This window comes from Anser anser, assembly GCF_964211835.1.
Source record: "Anser anser genome assembly, chromosome: Z".
NCBI lineage: Eukaryota > Metazoa > Chordata > Aves > Anseriformes > Anatidae > Anser > Anser anser.
Window position 1 is genome coordinate 59,694,477 of NC_139723.1, and position 19,038 is coordinate 59,713,514.

Consider the following 19,038-nt stretch of genomic DNA (forward strand, 5'->3'; position numbering starts at 1 on the left):
TTTAATAAATAAATAAATAAATAAATAAAGGACTTTCTGTGAAATTAAAAATACATTAATTAGAACAAAGGAACAAGTTCTGGAGAGAGATTAAGGCAGTCATCCTTTTTTTTTTTTTTTTCCACTTCATCAGCTTGATTTAACACCATCACAGCATGTGCCTTAGACTCGTAAGGACAAGAACAAATTAACTCTTGGAAAGCAAACTGAAGTCCAAATAGTGGCAAGAGGTGGCAGATCAACAGTTCTAAAATCAGGAGACATTTTGCCTTGTTGACCCAACCAGGCCTCGGACAGCAATGAGAGCATCTGAGTCTGTTCTCCTGAGAGCTTTTTGGGGAGATGTAGCTGTAGGGGTGTTGGAAAGCCTCAGAAACTTCCCAGTCTAACCAGGCCATGGCTTCTATTGCTGCAGCTGCTGCACGCGAGCTCCCCCTCCCAGCGCTGAAGCACACACTGGGGGAATTGTCAGTGGTGCTGCTTCCCCAGGCACAGGCTTCACTGACTGCAAATCATGCTGTGGGGTTTTTGGTAGGGAAACGGTATGTCCAAGGGGACCAGCTCTTCCAGCAGTGTGCTTTAGCGGGGGAGGGTTGAACCAAAGCCCACCCAGCTCCTGTGTGAACATTAAATTTCTTAGGAAGCCCATGCTGATGTCATGTACTCTGTATGTGTGGCCGATTCTCAGGCAGACAGTGCTGCGCTGTGGATCTGTGGCAGCTGGTTCGAGGCGCCTCCCTTGGTGACAATGGACACATAGGGAAGCATGCACCAACTGTCTCCAACTGCGAGTAGCTGACAAAGCAAAGGGCCTAAGTGAAGGGTCTTGTTTGGGACTGCTGTGCTGAGGCATTTACCCCTGGAAGACAAAGACCAAAGGCTTTCATTTCAGCTGGCAACTATGCAGAGACCTAGGTCAAACCACTTGAGCGCAGTCCTTCAGTGCCTCCCTGTGATGCCTCACCCAGGCAGGAGAGGGAGGCCAGCTCTCTCCCAGTTCAGCAAAGGGTCCAGCCTTCACTGCGAGCACAAGATCAGCGAAGGCAGACCGTCCTGGGCAAAGCTTTTCCTTCCAGTCTGCAGAAAAATACTAATGCGGGCTATGATGCTGTTTGCATGAGCAGCCCCCAGGGTTTGAATGATCCAGTCCTCCTGCCTTGACTTACCCATCTGTCCTGTTTCACTGCTGCAGGTGTCGCTTGCAGCATTTCTGGATGATGACAAATCACACGTAAAACAGGAGAGGAGTAAAACAGCATAATGAAATTTTATTCTGAAAATATGGCAAGAGTCTAAGGCACTTCAAACATTTAAATACACATGACTAAAGTGAATGTGACAAGGTAATAGCGTTCCATAAATATGCACCGAGAACTACACTCAGTTCCACTCAAGGGGAATATACAGCTGGTACCTCTAATTTTACTCTCCAATAAACATGTATGGAGCTTATACACTGACACAGTTAATGAAAATATGGTAACATGACATGTAATTCTTCATGTAGTTTTTAATTATTAAGGCATATAAAATGTTGAAAATACTGTGTGAGTTAATTTTATAGATACTATTATCTTTCATATAAAAAGTTATACATTATCCCCAATTAGCAACAAGTTACTTAGTGAACTTCTGACCTCATGAGAGGACCTATCCCCAGTATCTAACCCAGTTACCCACCAGCTCAAGCTCCACGGAGCTCACTATTTAAGCAACTGCAACTTCTGAATTTCAAAATGATTAAAAACATCAAAATCGTGTTGGAATGAAATTTATCAGAATGTTACTGTGATAAAGTCTAGGCACAGTAAGTATAAATATTTTAGAACAATTAAAAACAAGCCACTGGGACCCCTGCAAGGATAGCTTTAGACCTTTTAGGCAGTATACAACATAGGGAAGGACAATCTATAGCAAAGAAAACATGATTTATGCCAGTGTATGGAAAGATGAGTAGGTGAGCAAAAGAACAGTTCTGGCTAAGGCTCTCAGCTGAGTGCTATCTCACTATATGCTTGCTTCAAGTTTGTAGTTTTCTATCTTTAGCACTAGATCTCTGCTTTCACTCTGCTGGTGAGTTCAGGCACAAGACAATTACATTCAGTATCTGTCTCAGTAAAACAGTAACATTTAGCAGCTTGAAGATGGCATTAAGATTTTTACAGATATTCACACACCACTACTCAAATGTTGCTCTGTGGGTAGGACCAGGTGATGTCTTTCTGCTAAGCCTAGGAGTGCCCTAGAAAAGAGGAAAGAAAAATTAATCAAAGGGAAATTATTTTAGTCTGCCAAATGAGAACACAGCACTCACAAGCTCTCTGTTTAATCCCTTCCCTTTAAGTGCAAAATTAATCTTTTTTTCCTCCCCATTTTGGGAAGTACAGTACCAGCTATCATACAACCTACTGATCGAGAGAGCGTTGTTTAGACAGTGAAGCATTTATCAGCAGTTTATCAGGAGGTTGAGTCGTGTATGCAGGAACAGGTGGATATTTACCTGAATATCCAGGACAGTTGTAACTCCAGAAACAACTCTGTTTTCATGACCAGGTCAATAATTAGTATTACAATGATGCAAGAATACCTCTGCATGCTAGCCATATTGTGTGAACCCTGCCAGCGAGCTATCTTCACCCCCAGCAACAAGGGAGGAGGAGGTATCCTTCAGCCAGGGATCAGGCTACTGCAGCCAGTCTGTATTTTAAAATGTACATTTCACTTACCAGTATAAAATTATCCCATGAATAAACTTGAAATTTCATTTGCTGTACAGCTGTCAGCGGGTTTCCCTTTTTGTTCATGTTTTACTAAAACATTCAAGTTTTAACTTGGATTGACGCAAGTTAAAATGTAAACTGTTCAAAATATCTAGGATGTTGTGTACTAACCGGGGACTGTGTTTTGGAAAAGTTGACATGGGCGTAAAGGAGAACTGCTATGTCCTTATGTCCAGCTTCCAGGGCTATTGAAAGTGCTGTGCTGCCATCCTGAGAGAAAAGAAGAAGAAATAAGAGAATTAGTGTTTGTGTCCTCTCACAGGTCTCTTAAAGCCTCATCGGCTCACAGAGAAGGGAAGTTACCGAAGAGGATGTCCTACTGCTCAGACAGTTGGGTTAATTTAGAGTCTTGTTCAATTTCTTTTATTATAATTAAGTGACAACAAACCTTGTGCTGCTGTTTTATGAGGCAGTCCAGTTGTCTGAGACCTCGTAATTTCTCTCAACAAGAAGACTAGATTATTGCTGAGCAAGAATGAGCACACCATTATCACACGTTACATGCAGAGCTGTGAAAGACCAGTGATTTCAGAAGATTGGTCTGAGAGAAACTACTGTGTCAGTGAGGAGTGGAAGAGAAGGTAAAGGAGGGTTAAACGCTCTTCAAGTATTATAACTGTTGTTATGAGGATCATTATTGTGTTATAACTCCCATTAAAACTAAGAACACTTCCATTCATAGCTCTAAATGCTTCTTGATGGCAGTCTGACTACCAATAAATGGGCTTTCCCAGTCCAATAGTCACCTCAGTTTCTCAGGAGATACTATTTCTTTCAGAAACCGTAATTGTTGAGGCTGCTAGAAGCAAAGAGTGTTTTTGCTGAAAGCAATGAGTCTTTTTCTGAATTTATTGAAACTGGTTTCATTCAATTATTTCAATTTATTTCAGTTATTTATCCATTTTATTTCACATTATTTCAATCTATTTGAAACCAGTGTTAATAAATTCAAATTCAAAATTTCAACCTACTGTTTTCCCTGTAGACCTGGGTGAGGAAGGGGATGTCAGACAACTTGTGATGTGAACCTCCGAGCTGTCAGAGGGCACTCTTGTAGGAACCTGCCATAACCCCAACTCTGCTTTCCTTGCTGCCCTCCCCTTCCTGAAATTGAGGTGCCGTGTAGCTACAACACACTGCTCTCTGTTGGCGTTTAACTTACAAGGCAGGCAGCTACAACCTCAGCACAAATATCACAGTGGCTTGCTGGTCCACCGCCTGGGTTTTGGCCCCATTTGAGAAGTCCTCTTACAGGGACTGCCTCTTAGGCTGGCTCTCTGAGTGGAGCACAGTTTCCAGACACTGCTGTATCACTGGTATTAGAAAGGTCACAACCAATTTAAGGGAACTCCAGACCCTTTCTCCAGCATGGGAAATGATGAACAGCATTCAAGTGGAAAGTCTTCTTAGGAGAACACAGGGAGCAAGTATAAAGAAATCTAATTGCCCTGTGCAGACAGGGAAATAGAACATAAAAAACAACAAATTGCAAGCCAAATACTCCACAATCAACAGCACCAACAACAAGGTTCTTAAAAGAGAGACGTGAACCACTACCAGAGTGGCACACATCAGCAGTATGAAGCTCAGATCACTACTGACGATGCTGTCTGGAGAAGTGTCAGTTGCATTAAGTACAGCTCGGGGAATGCTAAAAATCTCGGACTCTCTTAGCACAAACCCATTACAAAATGAGTAAGTGGCAGACAAGCTTTGCTTGGGAAACGTTATAAACTACCTACCAGAACAGTTAAATACCATGTCCCCATAAAGACTTACTGACACAATTAATAGTGCTAACAGCATCCAGGCTGCAGTAACCAGGATTGCCCTAAAAAGGGTTTGTTACACCACAGCCTTCCTACATTTCCCCTCAGGCAGGCATTACAAAGTGCTGGCAAGAGGCAGAGGGAGGCTTCTGCAGCAGGTGAGTCAACAGAAATGTTGCCTCTGCCTCTCTACAACAGTTTCAACCCATAACCACACAAACCCTCCCACATTTCAAATTTCAAACCCTCCCAATTTCAGAGGTTGGACTGGGTGATCTTGGAGGTCTCTTCCAACCTAGACGATTCTGTGATTCTGTGAAATCCCAAACCCAGGCTCCACTTCAGCGTTCAGGAGTTGAAAGCAACAGGAAGAAGTGAAATGCACCCAAAAAGTGATGTTGTTAACCAGCTAAGTCAACATTTTCCAGCTTGAGAACTCTACAGACCAAAATCTCTGTTCAAGGATGGTGTAGGCTGCAGTGATCTCTGCAAACAAGAAATATGCCCGTGTCTCACTTGGCACTGAGGCCGCACCCTGCATCTGTTTATTGTCAGAGCAATGTGGCATAATGACTGGCAGACCCAACCTGTACTCCTGAAAGTCGTGGTGTACCTACTGAGCAAACACCCTCTGAGAACTGTAGGGCTGACGCTTGCCATGACACAGAAAAGTAATACAGCAAAGCCATTAAGTCACCAGATAAGGTCCTAACTGAAAACTGGAAGACTCCTAGGAGACGGGGAGGGAAAGTGAGAAGGATGTTTTACCATGAACTCGCAAATGGTTTCTCTTCTGATCACTGCACACCCATACAGCTAACTACAAAAATTGCTACTGGGTAGGTCTGTTAGAAAAGCAAAGGCAGCAAGGCAAATAATCTCAGCAGCTGCTACCACAAAACAGGATTCATGCATTTGGTACTTTGGTGTTGTGAGTCTGAGATTCATGTCAGTAGATTTCAGCAGCTCTCCAATGAGTCCAAAAACTAAATTAGAAAAACATTCTGGAGTGGAGAAGCTATCTGGAAAGGCAACTCACGTTGTCCTCCAGGGTGCCATTACACCCAGGCTGAGCCAGCAGAAGTTTGACTATTTCTACATGTCCGTGTTCACTAGCACACATCAGAGCTGTAGAGCCCTCATCGTCCTGGATGTTGACGTCTGCACCACAGGCCAGCAGAGCTTTAACCATGTCTATCCGCCCGTGACTCACAGCTAGCATCAGTGCAGTCTGGCCAGCCTGCAGAAAAAGAAGAGAAAAAAAACAAATCACCACACAGACAATCAGTGGCAAAGCATGCATGCTTTGTTGTTGTTGTTGGCATTGTACTTCTTCTGGGAGAAAAAAAAAAGCGTTACTTTATATAGGACCATCAAGTCTCTGCTTGTCATTATTTGAATACCTTTTACACATAATGTATCCCACATTTGCATAGCTATTTATTACATTAATGAAAGACATCATACCCATTTCCAGACATCTGGAGTTCCTTGGAAAGAACAAAATGTTGCAGAACTCGTAAATGCCTCCCAAAATCCAGTAATGATTCTTTCATATCATTTTTTTTTTTTAATAGGAGACATCTAGACCTGATGCTCAAGTGTTCTTCCATGGATCCATTATGTATACAGCAATCAAAAATATAAATATCAAGAGACCATGGAGGTTGAGAGCAAAAAGCAAAAGCATTGGTACTACAAAAGCAGTACCAATTGAGTGGGGAAGCGAACACGAAAGGAAAGGTAAAAAGCCACGGGAGTGGGAACGGTATCTTGTGAACCATTTGGCTGACCTGGCTGGCTTTCGCATTCACATCCCCACAGCTGAACAGTTCCTCCACTATCCTCATGTCCTTCTCAGCTTCCACAGCTGCGAGAGCGGCGAGCATAATGGGGGTATAGCCGGCCTTGTTCTGATGATTTACGTTACAGACATCTGCAGAGGGATGAGATAATTTCTTTGGAAAGCAGGAACCCAAAAAGCAGCAATTGTGCGAAAGAACTGAATAAACTGTTAGTAGAGCAGCCCATTAAAAAAAAAAAAAGGCAGCAATTACTCTCATAATGGAAGCAATTCAATAAAATAAACAGGGGTGCTCTTGAGCCTGAGAAAGAAAAGGATCCCTTTCTACTATGTGTATAATGCGAGGCAGAACACAACGACATTTTGTATGTCATCATTTAGAGCTTTGGTTTTCTTTTATACAAGTAAGTGGTCTGAAATTCAACCTGACCCAAAATGGGTCACGGGTCCAAATCCTAGGAACATGATCAGGAGAGTCTCCCAAGGTGTTCCCCACTGCAAAACAAAAATAGTCCAGCAACGTGGTCAATGGAAAATACATTTCTCCTCAGTACAAACGTTTTCCTGTAACTGGTGCTGTTTTGAGGATCTGCAAGTGTACTCTGAGACGTTTTGTAGCCATAGAAAAGACCTTACAATTAAAGACTGTTTCCAGCTCTACAAAGTATTTGACTCTGAAAAAAGGTACTCTGGGAACAAATGCACACAACTACCTTGACTAGTGCCAGGAGCTGACAGATTTCTCCTTCTCATTCACATTTAATCTCCAATCTGTCTCTGTTCCTGAATATCTGCAGAAATCCATCAGGGCTTATTAGTTTACCAGAAAGCAGGTCTTTGAATGTGCTCATCATATTGGAAAGCAAAGACTTACATAAAAAATATCTCTAGACTTAGTATTAAATTGCACCACAGGTATTTGAACAAGCAAAAATGTTTCTGGAAATTCTTCATATTTATTCCGAAGAGAAAATGTTGCAGAAGAACTACAAGTGCAGGTGTAAAAATGTACATATGTTTCCATGTTCCATAACCATTACCTGTCTTACCTCATAACCAGTTACACAACTTACTTTTTTTGGCTCCTTGGAAGCCACTGAAGCCACATAATGTGACACTCTGCTACACACATTGCTTCGTGAGTAATTGATAATTGTTGGAAGTGATGTTCTCCTTCCCTGACTAGACTACTCCAGCAAAGATGTATCTCCTGAGGTCACATTTCAGCTCTTTTTCCATATGACCAATGAAAGAAGAAAAGGTGTTTTCCTATTTACTGTGTTGGTAATGCTGCCTGGTGATGTAGAGTCTCCTGTCTCACCCGCTTTTCCCTCCAAACACATAGGCACCATGCTCTTGGCCCAGGAACCTGCCTGTGGTATACTCACACTGCAAAGTTGATTGTAGTCACCATTTAGACATCACCTCACTATCACCTGGCACCAGCCACGTTTGTTGGATTTTACTGTTAAGAACTTCCATTTTCATAATAACACACGTGATTGCTGTAAACCATATCCGTCCTGACTCCCAGCAACACATCAGTGTGCTTGTGTTTAGAGACCCCAGGAAGCAGAGGAGCAGTTTCCTCCTGCCCTGCAGCCCGCTGCATTGCACTGTCCTCCTGACATTCCCCACATTCCCCTGCCCTGAGTCACTCTTCCCAACTGGCTGCCTTCAAACAGGCCCAGAGATTTCAAAGTGTTTGCTTTCCTGCTGAGGAGGTCTTCGCATGTGTGACAGATGTGCTGGATTATTAAAGCCGAGATCTGTATCATGAAGGTCCTTGTTTATCTAGTGTTGTGCTTTTGGATTTATAAACGTTGCAGGCTTACAAGTAATGCATTTCATTCCAGCCATGTTGCTGGCCTAGCTGAGCTGCACAACCAACTGTGACAGGTTTTATAACTAATTTTCAGAAAGAAACTTCAGTCAGGGAGCAAAACTGGGCTTAAACAAATCACATCCTGCTTGGGACCAGCTCCAATGTGTGACACCTTCTGTTCACCGCCTTCTGGTTTAGCACATGTGGGGAGCAGATGCAATGAAGTCCCCTCTCTGCCACTACCATGTGGGTTGCATGGGGATTGAAAGGAGGAAGCAACAACACAAGCAACTAAATGAGGCATCATCACATTGCTCATCTATCAGGGAAATGCTCCTAAATGGCAGACTGCCACAGCGTTCCAGTTTCTCAGGAGAACAGTAGAGACAGGCCACAATGGTGACCAGAAACAGCTCTGTACTGCTCTAGTGAGATAAGGCTAGACTCATCTGAGTGTTTAACATGGGTGTTTATACCCGAATGCATCTTTTCACACCAGCACTCTACTTTTGGATAAAGAGCAGCCACATGGCTACCAGAGAAATCTTCTGGAGGCTGGAGCTGTTGAAGCTTGACTACAGTCTGAGAGTCAGGGGTCCATGAATCTGTCCCAAACCCCGACCAGCACTGTATATAGTTCACTTACATGTTTTATTAACTTCTGCAAAAGCCATCACTTCCAAAGCTAGCAGTAGAAACAAGGATTCTAGACTATCAAAGTGAGATACCATGTGAACTTTTGAAATATTTGCTGCTGGAGGAAGCCCAAGCGTGTCCTTCCACTCATCAAGAATTCTACCTGTGAGGATTGCAGTACAAACAAAACAAGACAACAACAACAATAAAAAAAAAACCAACAGTTAACCTACTTGCATCCAGAAGAAGCTTTACAATTTCAAAGTTAGAATGAGAGACGCTGTAATGCAGGGCTGTGTTTCCATTTCCATCCGCCATGTTGATGACATGTCTGAGGACAGTGGGAGAAATCTCTTCAAAAGCAGTTATGTAGTCTCCAACCATTTCAGGAACAGCTGACTTCTGACTTGAGACACGAAACCACTCGTGCTGGATGGTATTTAAACAAAACCTCTGCCAAAACCAAGACAGAAAAATTTACATATGGGCATTCTATTTAAAGGACTTGCCATCCCACAAGTCAGTGATGCAGGAGGCCAGGCCTTTTTTAGTCAACATGGGAAGAGTATTCAGCTCACAAACAAGATTCATGGGCTAAAGCTCCCCCTCTGACTAAGCCTCTCTTTAAGGTAAACTGATTGTTTACCTCCCCTCGATTCACCTTATTTTCAGGGATGTTACTTCAGTGAGGGCACTGCATTTTAGGATGGGGGTTACCCCCAGAACTAATGGGTATCAAATACAAATACTGGTCAACAGAGATGAGGCTTGGGAGTAACTCTTTCCATAAAATACTTAACCAAGTTTATAAATCACTGACAAACCTAAGACCAAGAGCAATAGGAACACAAATTTCTCAGGGACCAGAAAAACAGCACACTAAGCCAATTAGGCCCTGTCCTGAGTATTAAATGTTATTAAATGCACCAAGTACAGGAGAACTGGACAGACAGCAGTTCTGCAGGAGAATAGGTGGGAATTGCAGAGGATCACAGGCTGAACCTAAGCAAACAACATTACACTACCATGTAACAGGTAAACACTGTTCTGGTGTGAATAAATAATTTTATAGCTTGCACAGCATGTGATGCAGTCACTTCTCTCTGGCAAACGCTGTGATGGCAACTGCTGGACTACCATGTCCTGTCTGAACACTGAGTGACATGAAATATGCAGTCAAAATGGTTTCAAAGGCGAGCATCAAGAATGATTAGAGGTCAAGGAAATCTGACCTACAGGAGAGACAGGAAGGACTGGAGATGCTTTGCTGAAACAACACTCAGGAAAAGGAACACAGTAATGTTTTCACAGTGCAAAAGGCTGTTACAACGAGAAAAGAACCAGTTTTTCACCTCCAGGTTGTATGGGTGAAGTAGTAATGGATTTAAGCTGCAACGAGAGATGCAGGTTTGACATTCAGGATAAACTTTTCCACTGGTATGGACTGAGGGTGGAGAGGTAGGAGGCTTGTAGGCCAGACAACTGTCTGCTGGGAACCTAGGTAAAGCAGGCCTAGCCGTGAGCCAGAGGGGCTCCCGCAGTGACTGCCAGCTCCCATTTTGTGATCCAGTTTCCCAGAAATTGGAATTCATGGAAGGACTTGCATGTCCATCTTCTCTCCCCATAAGCCCCCACCTGCACGGTGACCACAGAGTTCAAGGACGATTCTGCAGAGAAGTTATTCAGCAGACTTCTCTAGCCTCGACAGAAAGCAGAGAGGATCTATACCAGCAGCTCTAGAGGGGAACCACGTCTGGTAAAGGGAGAATATTTTACAAGCTTCTACATCAATATTCCTATTATAAAAACTTACAAGGTCCAATCCACTTTAATTAAAGACCACACATACTGTGAACATTGAGCGAAGCACAAAAATGGTGATGAAGTAACACACCATGAATATTTTTTGACTTTATAAATTTTTGAGTGCAAAATATCACGAGGAATTTATTCTTTACAGTCACAGTACCACATGTATTACAAAGGGGTACACTTCTTTTATTCAAGTAATCCATGACATCCCAATGGGAGCAGTCTGCAGCTCCTTCTGGCATAAACAGCAGCTACAAGAGCTGAGGGTGTTGGAAAAAGCTAGGGAAATTTATATGGATTCCTAACTGTACTAAAGTTTTCCCTTTTTGGACAAGACTTCTTTATCAGCAGCTAGGCAGAGAACAGGAGCTGATTAGTCTGACATTTCCAGCTACAAAGCACCACTTGTGCTGGCAAACACTTTAAGCATAAGAAAGTAACGTGTAAATTCAAATCACACTTCCAAGACAGAGATTATCACCTGATTATGCCATTTTTGACACTTTCAACTCCAACAGGGCCTGAAGCATTTGTTCTTTGAATGCCTTAAACTACTCCTGAAGGACTGACACAGGATTAGAAATTACCCTTCACACCTGTATTAACCAGCCTTTCAAAACGTTCCTGGGCCTATAAATGTCAGAATTATACACACATAATGCTAGTTTCTCTGCGAAGCTGCAGATTCACCATCACAGAGGAGACTGGTACTGGATTCCTGCATTTTACATCATAGCACTGTAACAAATGTAAAATGCAGTTTCGTATCACTAAGTAGTGACCGGTGTTTGTTTACTTTCAGATCATCCTCAGAAAATGGCACAGGCAATTCCTATATGCAGCAAATACAAACGTGCGAGACAGAAAGAAACATGCATCCCTGCCTTTAGTAGGAGGCAGAGTTCGTTCAGGTCCAGAGCAGACCCTGGGCTTTTGTCATGGGAAGAAACAGCTTCCTCACCCTGTGCAGCTTCCCAGTGTGACAACTGAGTTCCAGCCACAGCAGGGCTAGAGAGCAACGCTTACAGAAATAACATGGGAATGCATGGATGTGTTGAAACTGCGCTTTCACATTACTATTTTTAAGCATGTGTCTTGGAACGACAACACCCCAGCACAAAGAGCACAAACACATTCTCTAGACAAACATCTCCTGATAGAAAAAGCATTTCATGACTCTTCCAGGAAAGACGATATCCTCTTCTGCCCAGCCACTGCAATTCCAGCCCTGTAAAACAAGAAGTTATCCCTCCCTAAAATTTCCCTGTTGTTGCTCGAAGAGAATTTTGCCCTGCATTGCTTACCACATCTTTGTTGGTCAATGCCTTGGGGTCATCAATGTTGTTTTTCAGCAGGTGACAAGCAGAAAGCATCTTCTCACTTAGTTCGTATCTGAGGGAGACAGCAGGACACGTGGCACATTCAAATATTTCCCTTGATGTTTCAATATCAAAACATTTAACTTTCCCAGAGTTGCATGGCAATGGGCATTTCTGGGCAAGCTGAGAGGTGGGAGCCATTCTGGCAGCTCTCCTCCGAGGGGACTCCCTTCACTGTGAACAGCAGCATGGAGCAAAAGTGCACTTCCCAGGTGTACATGGGGGGAGCAGGAGGAACAGCAGGCTGGCGATGCTTCCCTTTTGTATTCTGGGCTTCACAGCCCTTTTAGCAGAAATTCTCACCTACTACTACAGGACATGCCGTATGCTCTGTGCCTTGGTTACTCGGTTAAAAAGTGGAAACACCAATGGCTCCGATGAATTAATAGCTGGGCAACAGCATAGGTGGTGCCACCCTGCCTTTTCACATTTTAACATTCACCCATCCTGTCCACTTTGGAAGTTTACTGTTTCTCCAGTTCCCCTTCACTTTTGCCCCCTGTCCACCACAAGTTTCAAAACTCAGGGAACAGCTGAAAATAAGGCAGCTACATGGCATTCCAGACTACGCCTCCACAGCAAAAGGTCTCCACCTAGAACGTACCAGAGAGAATAATGTCAATTTTCCAGGAGAATTCTTCAAAAAAGCTGAGGGGCTAACACGCTGGTGTGTTGGGCAGGCTTTTTAACCCTCCAGGGTTTCACACCAGCTGCTGGTGCTTCCAGGGCAATGAGATGCTCCAGCTAGCCAACCGCATGGACCATGCTCAGTCCCATCTGGCCAGGCACGCTGCCTCTTCTCCTTGGAGGGCTTCACCACGGCAGCCAACTTGCAAAGATTTTGCTCCTCACATACACAAGGCTACCTAAACTATCCCTGCCCCTCTTCACCATCACACCTTGCTAAAGTAAATATAAATTACACGACTCCTTTCAGACAATGCCTATCTCTTTGTGCCACCTGTAAAATATCAGGCCGTCTTAGTGCCATGTAAGTAAAGCTCAGAGCACTTTAATACTCAGAGCTCCAATGTCTGTGAATAGCCTTTAATTATGAATTTCCACGTCTCAGTTATTTAGCAGATAATAAGAGATAAGTTGATGTTACGCTGGATCTCCAGTGAAACATGACAGGTCAGTTTTGTCTTTGCCCTATACTAGTATTATTCCACTTAACATAACCTTCCAAACCAGCACACTTGGAAGCATTTGGCAAGCCCAGTAACTTTAGCACATCCCTCCACTGGGTATTTCACTGTGGTCTGTGTGCTTCCTTCTGTCCATCCACCAACCAGGCACGAAGCAGGACAAACACATGCAGGGCCACCCTACCTCTCTCTGATTTCCACCTCCTCGGCCTCGCACTCCAGCGGGGGCCTGTCCTTCTCTGCCCCCACGGCCCCAGTCTCTGGGGCACTGAGCGCAGGATCCTCCTCCTCCTCCGCACCGTGGCCATGAGGGTACGCGTGGCCCTCGCTCTCCTCCTCTGAATCCGAGGAGGAGCTCTCCTCCGAGCTGGAGTCGTCACTGGATGTTGTTTCGTACCTGGGGTGGGGGAACGAAGCCATGGTTCAGTCGGAGACAATAACATTTGTTACTCTTCTGCGTTCTGCTTAAGAGAACTAAAAGCACTTAATAATTCCTTATGAAATGCCAAGACTGCTCAGACACTTTGTTTCGCTTGCTTTTTGTTTTGAACACTGGTAGGTAGTCCAACAACCGTCCCAAAGCTTAGCCTAGCAGATGCTCAGTGCAAAAAACACTTAAGAAGGTAGTAATGCACAAGAAGTACAGGCAATGTAAGTCACCACAATTCAAAAACTCATTATTTTTTTTTTAACAACGCCAGAATGGGACAGCAGAAACCCACACCACCTCACCCTCTGTGGTTAGCTATGGTGTACTGAGAAAGTATAAGGAAACCATTCTTGTCCTAATGCTTTTTCTTACTGGAAAGCAGCAAAAACTAATTTCTAATTCTTTTTTATTAATTTTTTTTTTCAAATCTGAGAGACAACTTATTAAATTGTCATTGTTGGTTGAGGTCTCTTCACAAATCCCTTCATTCTGTCATTGTGATTATTATGTGCACAATGTGTAATGAGAAGCAAAAACTATGTTTTAACACCATGTCAGACCTGACCTTATCTCCCAGATGAAATTACTTTTGTAAAGAGCAAACTGTGTTGTTGCCTTGCTAGGCAGGTGAAAGGAAGGGAGCTACATAAAGACAACAGCCACAATTTTGTCATTTTTTTGCTGTGGTGATCCAAATCAGTTGATATTTTAGGTGAATAGTAAGTGTTTTGGATAATTATAATGCTGATTCTAATAAATTGCTTTAACTTACCAACTTCAACATCTCGTGAATTAATGTACAACCTTTCCTTCTAATGTACAACACTGATATATGAGTGACAACACTCCTCCACTGGAAGTAATAATACTTTCAGCTAATATGTAAGAAATCAAGTAATTGCAATATTTAGGCTATATACTGCACAAAGCATTTTTACTAAAGAAAAAATAATTTGAGGAAGGGGCTTGCAAAGCTATACAAAAGCAATTTGGTGAAGCCATTTCAAAGTTATTTGCAACATTCTGCAAAGATTAAGTAATATTCTAGAAGAAGATTTCCTTACTTACGGTTTTCACCAAGATTCTGTATTTATCTAGCCCAAAGCCAGAAAAGTTAATTCTTAAGCAATGCCATCCCTTGCTGCATTGTTTAATAGCACAATGCCGCTCTTGTCAGCTGCCAAAGACATACTGAGGTTTTACTTACTGAGAAACATTCCCATGGCTCTTGGAATTTATTTGCTTTATTTTACCCTGTTAAATTTGGCAGTCATCTAAGGTACAGGTACTTCAGACTGACTCCAAGTGTGACTTGCAGCTTCCACTTGAGACAACACACACACAGATACACAAAAGGTTCATGGAGCTTTAAGATGAGCTGAAGTGTTTAATTCTGCCCTCCTACCCTTAAGCTCAGTGGATGCACCTCAGCATCAAGGACAGGCAAAAGCTATGCCCAAACTCAGATGTTCTTCCTTTCTTTCCCACTGTGACAGCACTACAAGACTTGACTAGCCATACTTTTTTAAGACAGGCCTCTTACCCGCCATTAATGCCGACAAACTGCAGGTTCTTCTTGGTGTTGCTCAAATCCTTTTTTCCATCCCTTTTCTTCATGATAGATTTGAGTGTGTTTTCATTGTTACTACATACTGTTGAAATACAGACAAAGCATACGTATCAGTACAGATCTGTAGCCAGCCCTGGCTGCAGCAGCTTTAGACAGTTTTTCAAAACAAACAGCTTTCTGCTTAATTTATCAGCTGAAGCTGGCTTTATTATCTTTTATATATAGTCACAGTGTTATATGCACACTGGAAATACAGAAGAACACTTCAAAAACCAACTCTGAAAACTGAAAACTTATTTAGCCTAACTTTCCCATCTCCTCCAACATGCTGACAATCTTTGTAATGTTTTAGAAAACATTAGGAAAAAAAAATATATATTTTTTTGCTTTGCTGTCCATGACATGTGTCCAATGTCTTATTTCCAATATTGAAACAGGTTATTCTGCTCTGTCAAAAAAATCTTAATTCTTGGTGTCAAATGACAGCAACTCACTGCCAGAAGTAATGTATTAGACAGAGAGTCTCAACACCACTTTCTCCATAATCACAATTTTTAATTCCTTCTCAGTTTTGGGAACCCTGAAGACCTGCTTTAACTGTGTTTCATATTCAGACTCCATCAGCATGATGAAAAATGAATGTGAGCCAGTTATTACCATAGAGGCCAGAGGCAAGCTGGTCATCTGTCAGGTTAATTGCAGCTAGAGTTTTGTCCTGAGGAGAAAAGGACTTCCTTCCCCGAGCGGCTTCCACCAGGGGAGTCTTCCTCTCCTCCTGAGTGGGCACAATGTCCTGCTCCAATTTCAGCGCTCGCAAATTTGAAGTTAAGTGGGCATTTGCAAGCTGGCCATGAGGGATGTATTCCAAAGTAGCACCTGCTGGAGAAGACAGTAGTCATCATAGAGGAGTCAGAACAAAACCTGTAGGGCAACACTATGATCACCAGAAAACAAAACAAAACAGAACACAAAAAAAGGGAAACAAAAAGGGGTAACACTTGTGCTTTTTAATACCCTGCTACAAGAACCCAACAGGAAAAGGGTGTGATCACTTTCAGAAACTTAAAAAAAATAGCTGCAAGTTTTTCTTTCCATGAAAGCATACAATACAAGGAAAAACTATAAAGATATTGGCTTCAAAAGGAATGGAAGGAATATCCCCTTCCTCTTCCTTCTCTTTCAGTACACACAGAGGGCACAGCTCTTACCACCCTGACCAAGGGGAGACCCACTGAGCTGCTCCTTGCTGACCTTCCTGACAACCAGGATCCTTCTGTAGGTTCCTCTTGGAAGATCTTTACCCTTATTATTTTCATTTTTTTTTAAACAAGAAATGGCTTTTTCCATGAAAGCAAAACTTTTCAGGAAACTTCCCTTTTTGCCAGCATGCCACTAATTCTGAAGTTATATACTTTACTCAAATACTGAGACAATTGCAATGAACTCCCACCCACTGATTTTTTTTTTTCTTTTGGACAGGATTGTACTGAGCTAGTAGTTGCATTTAAATCAAATCCCAACCATTTGGGTAGCACTTTTTTTTTTCCTCATTTCCTGGCATCCCCTCATTTTTCCCCCCCTGTGTTTAAAAGGCAGTGCTAATTATGCACAGACCTTTTTATAGATTCCACTGGAGTTCCTCCAGCTGTGCTATTATGACTGTTCTGCAAAGCTGCACAAATAATTCTGTTTGTGAAATGTACTTTTTTGTTTGTTTGTTTACATATACATTCTTCCTTAAGTAATCTTCCTGGTATTTCGAGGAAAAAAGGAGGCAGAAGTGACTGTTTTTCTTTGTATATATCAAGAATTAAGCCACAGGCTCTTCATCCAAAGAGAAGAGTGGCACCATACAGGATGATACCATGCTGTAGTAATGCAAATTCCAAGTATTCGCTTTTAGAAGCATATCTGACATCTCCATTGATCTTGCTAGACTGCACCAAGACATAATGTAGTTGATTCTTCTGAATGTTGTGGTTTCACCACACCTTCCTCCTCTGCTCCCATTCCCATCCACATCTCTGAGGCTCTGCATTCTCAGCCAACACACATTTCTAAGGCATCTTCCCCTGTAACCAGATCTGTTGCCCACTTCCACCACTGCTTATACCTTCTCCAATCTACAGCGAAAGGAAACTGACCTCTGATTGCACCTCCACTGCTGCCAGTGCTCAGTAATGACCGGAGCTGGTAAAGCACCAGCCAGCCTTCACCCTGCTAGCGGAGACAGGGAAGCTGTCTGATGATAAAGAACCATGACAGGGTATTGGCAAACATCTCACTACAGGCTGGCTCAGGGACCAGACACCGAAAAGCTTGTGTCCTGTGGAAGCACCCTCAGTGCCCCACATGCAGGAACGGCCCCTCCAGTGATGCTCCTGCATGCCAAGGCTGGAGTGGCCATCCCCACAGATCAGAACCACACCATATGGCCAAGCCCCAACTTAGCTCCCCCTGCCCCTCCTCACTTTATAGCAGTGATTAATTTAGAACTGGTCTCCTCCTGGCTGTTAGCATCACCACTTATCAACCAGCCATGGGAGAGAGAGCTGCCAAGGCGTGGAACACTGTGCCAAAAACCACATATTTTTAAACTCCCCTAGCTGAAAAACAAGGAAATCACCTTTCTCTCTACATTTGTTTGGAGCAGTGACAGTTGTAATTAAAAAATTACCAAACAGAGTAACTGCTTCCAAGTGCCACTGTCTCAGCCAGCTGTCCCAGGTAGGTTATAAATACAATGCTGGTGCTGAGCAAGCATCACTCCGAGGCCACGCCGCTTCAAGTGGAGCTGGGACTTCCCCAGGTGTCTCCCTTCTCCTGCCCTGGGACAATGCTGGGGAAGGAGGAAGATGCAGGCTAGGACACAGAGAGGGGGGAAGGGGACAAGGGGAAGGACAGTAAGCAGACTGTGTCACAGTCTCCCACCTAGATAAACCTAACAGTGATGGAATGATATCTGAACAAAACATACTCAGAGTGTTAATCTGGAGCATCTTATCTATGAGTTTAAGTGAAGAAGAAAGGAGCCCTGCTCGGCCTCCTGCACCTGACAGAAGAGATTGTCATAAAGGTTTGAGAACAAGCACACAAAAACAACTCTGCATTAGACAAACTGGCCAGTATACCCATTCTCCCACCACTGATGTTAGATGCTGGCACTTAACTTGTGTCTACAGCAGCCAAGGTCCAAGGAAAGACAGCTTTGGGCCCAACAGAGCATTAATGCTGTAAGCCACTGGCTAGCATTTAACATAAGCTCTCAGGTGTTCCCCTCTGCAAAACAGCCTACAATGTCAAAAATATGCTTGGACAGCAGCAGCCTAGTGCGAATCACTGGGAAAAGGGGTTAAGGAAGCAATTGTTCTCCCCAGCACAACCGTCAATGATTCAAGGGTTAAATGAACTGCTGCTCAAATTGGAAAGTGGAATGAGCCAAGTCCCCTCTTCCTCAGCAAGGCTGTAGGGCTGCTGTCAGGGCTGGACGTGCTGCAAGCTCCTCAAGGGCGGAAATGAAACCCTCACCAAGATCACCACCAGTCCGCGCTGACCTTAAAATAGACTCTTCATTTCACCTCACACAGATCTCAAGCATGCCGGTGCTCATTCAGCCTTCAAGTGGCCCAGTGAAGCAGCAAAGCCATACTGCTGCCCCTTAGCTTCCCCACCAAATTCCCAAGGAAACCGTGGAGCAAAGATGTGAACTGCTTGCACAGAATCCTCCCCAGCTGCCAACAGATTCATCACTTAGCTACTCCCGCCTCCAGACAGCCATCCAGGTACACTTACCATGCTGATTTTTGTTTGTTTATTGTTGTGGGCAAATAACACAAACTTGACACAAGACTCTAAGTATTGGTATAGTGTAGTTTACCACAGCAG

The 19,038-nt window shown here is 43.3% G+C and overlaps 1 protein-coding gene across 13 annotated transcripts in view; it reads right to left on the minus strand.

Annotated features, from left to right (window-relative positions):
• Positions 1-1,248: 1,248 nt before the first annotated feature.
• The window catches only part of KANK1 (KN motif and ankyrin repeat domains 1), a 127,568-nt gene continuing 109,778 nt past the window's right edge, over positions 1,249-19,038 (minus strand). For 10 of the 13 annotated variants that reach the window (XM_083818275.1, XM_083818274.1, XM_083818268.1 and 7 more), the window contains 9 exons: positions 15,811-16,032; positions 15,127-15,235; positions 13,338-13,550; positions 11,931-12,018; positions 9,048-9,267; positions 6,343-6,485; positions 5,589-5,789; positions 2,892-2,990; positions 1,249-2,242 (listed from right to left, as the gene is read on the minus strand). In XM_083818275.1, the coding sequence (XP_083674401.1) occupies positions 2,180-2,242; positions 2,892-2,990; positions 5,589-5,789; positions 6,343-6,485; positions 9,048-9,267; positions 11,931-12,018; positions 13,338-13,550; positions 15,127-15,235; positions 15,811-16,032 (1,358 nt within the window). In that variant the 3' untranslated portion in view covers positions 1,249-2,179. The remainder of the gene's footprint in view (positions 2,243-2,891; positions 2,991-5,588; positions 5,790-6,342; positions 6,486-9,047; positions 9,268-11,930; positions 12,019-13,337; positions 13,551-15,126; positions 15,236-15,810; positions 16,033-19,038) is intronic. The other 3 variants (XM_083818278.1, XM_083818277.1, XM_083818272.1) reach the window with 1 other exon arrangement.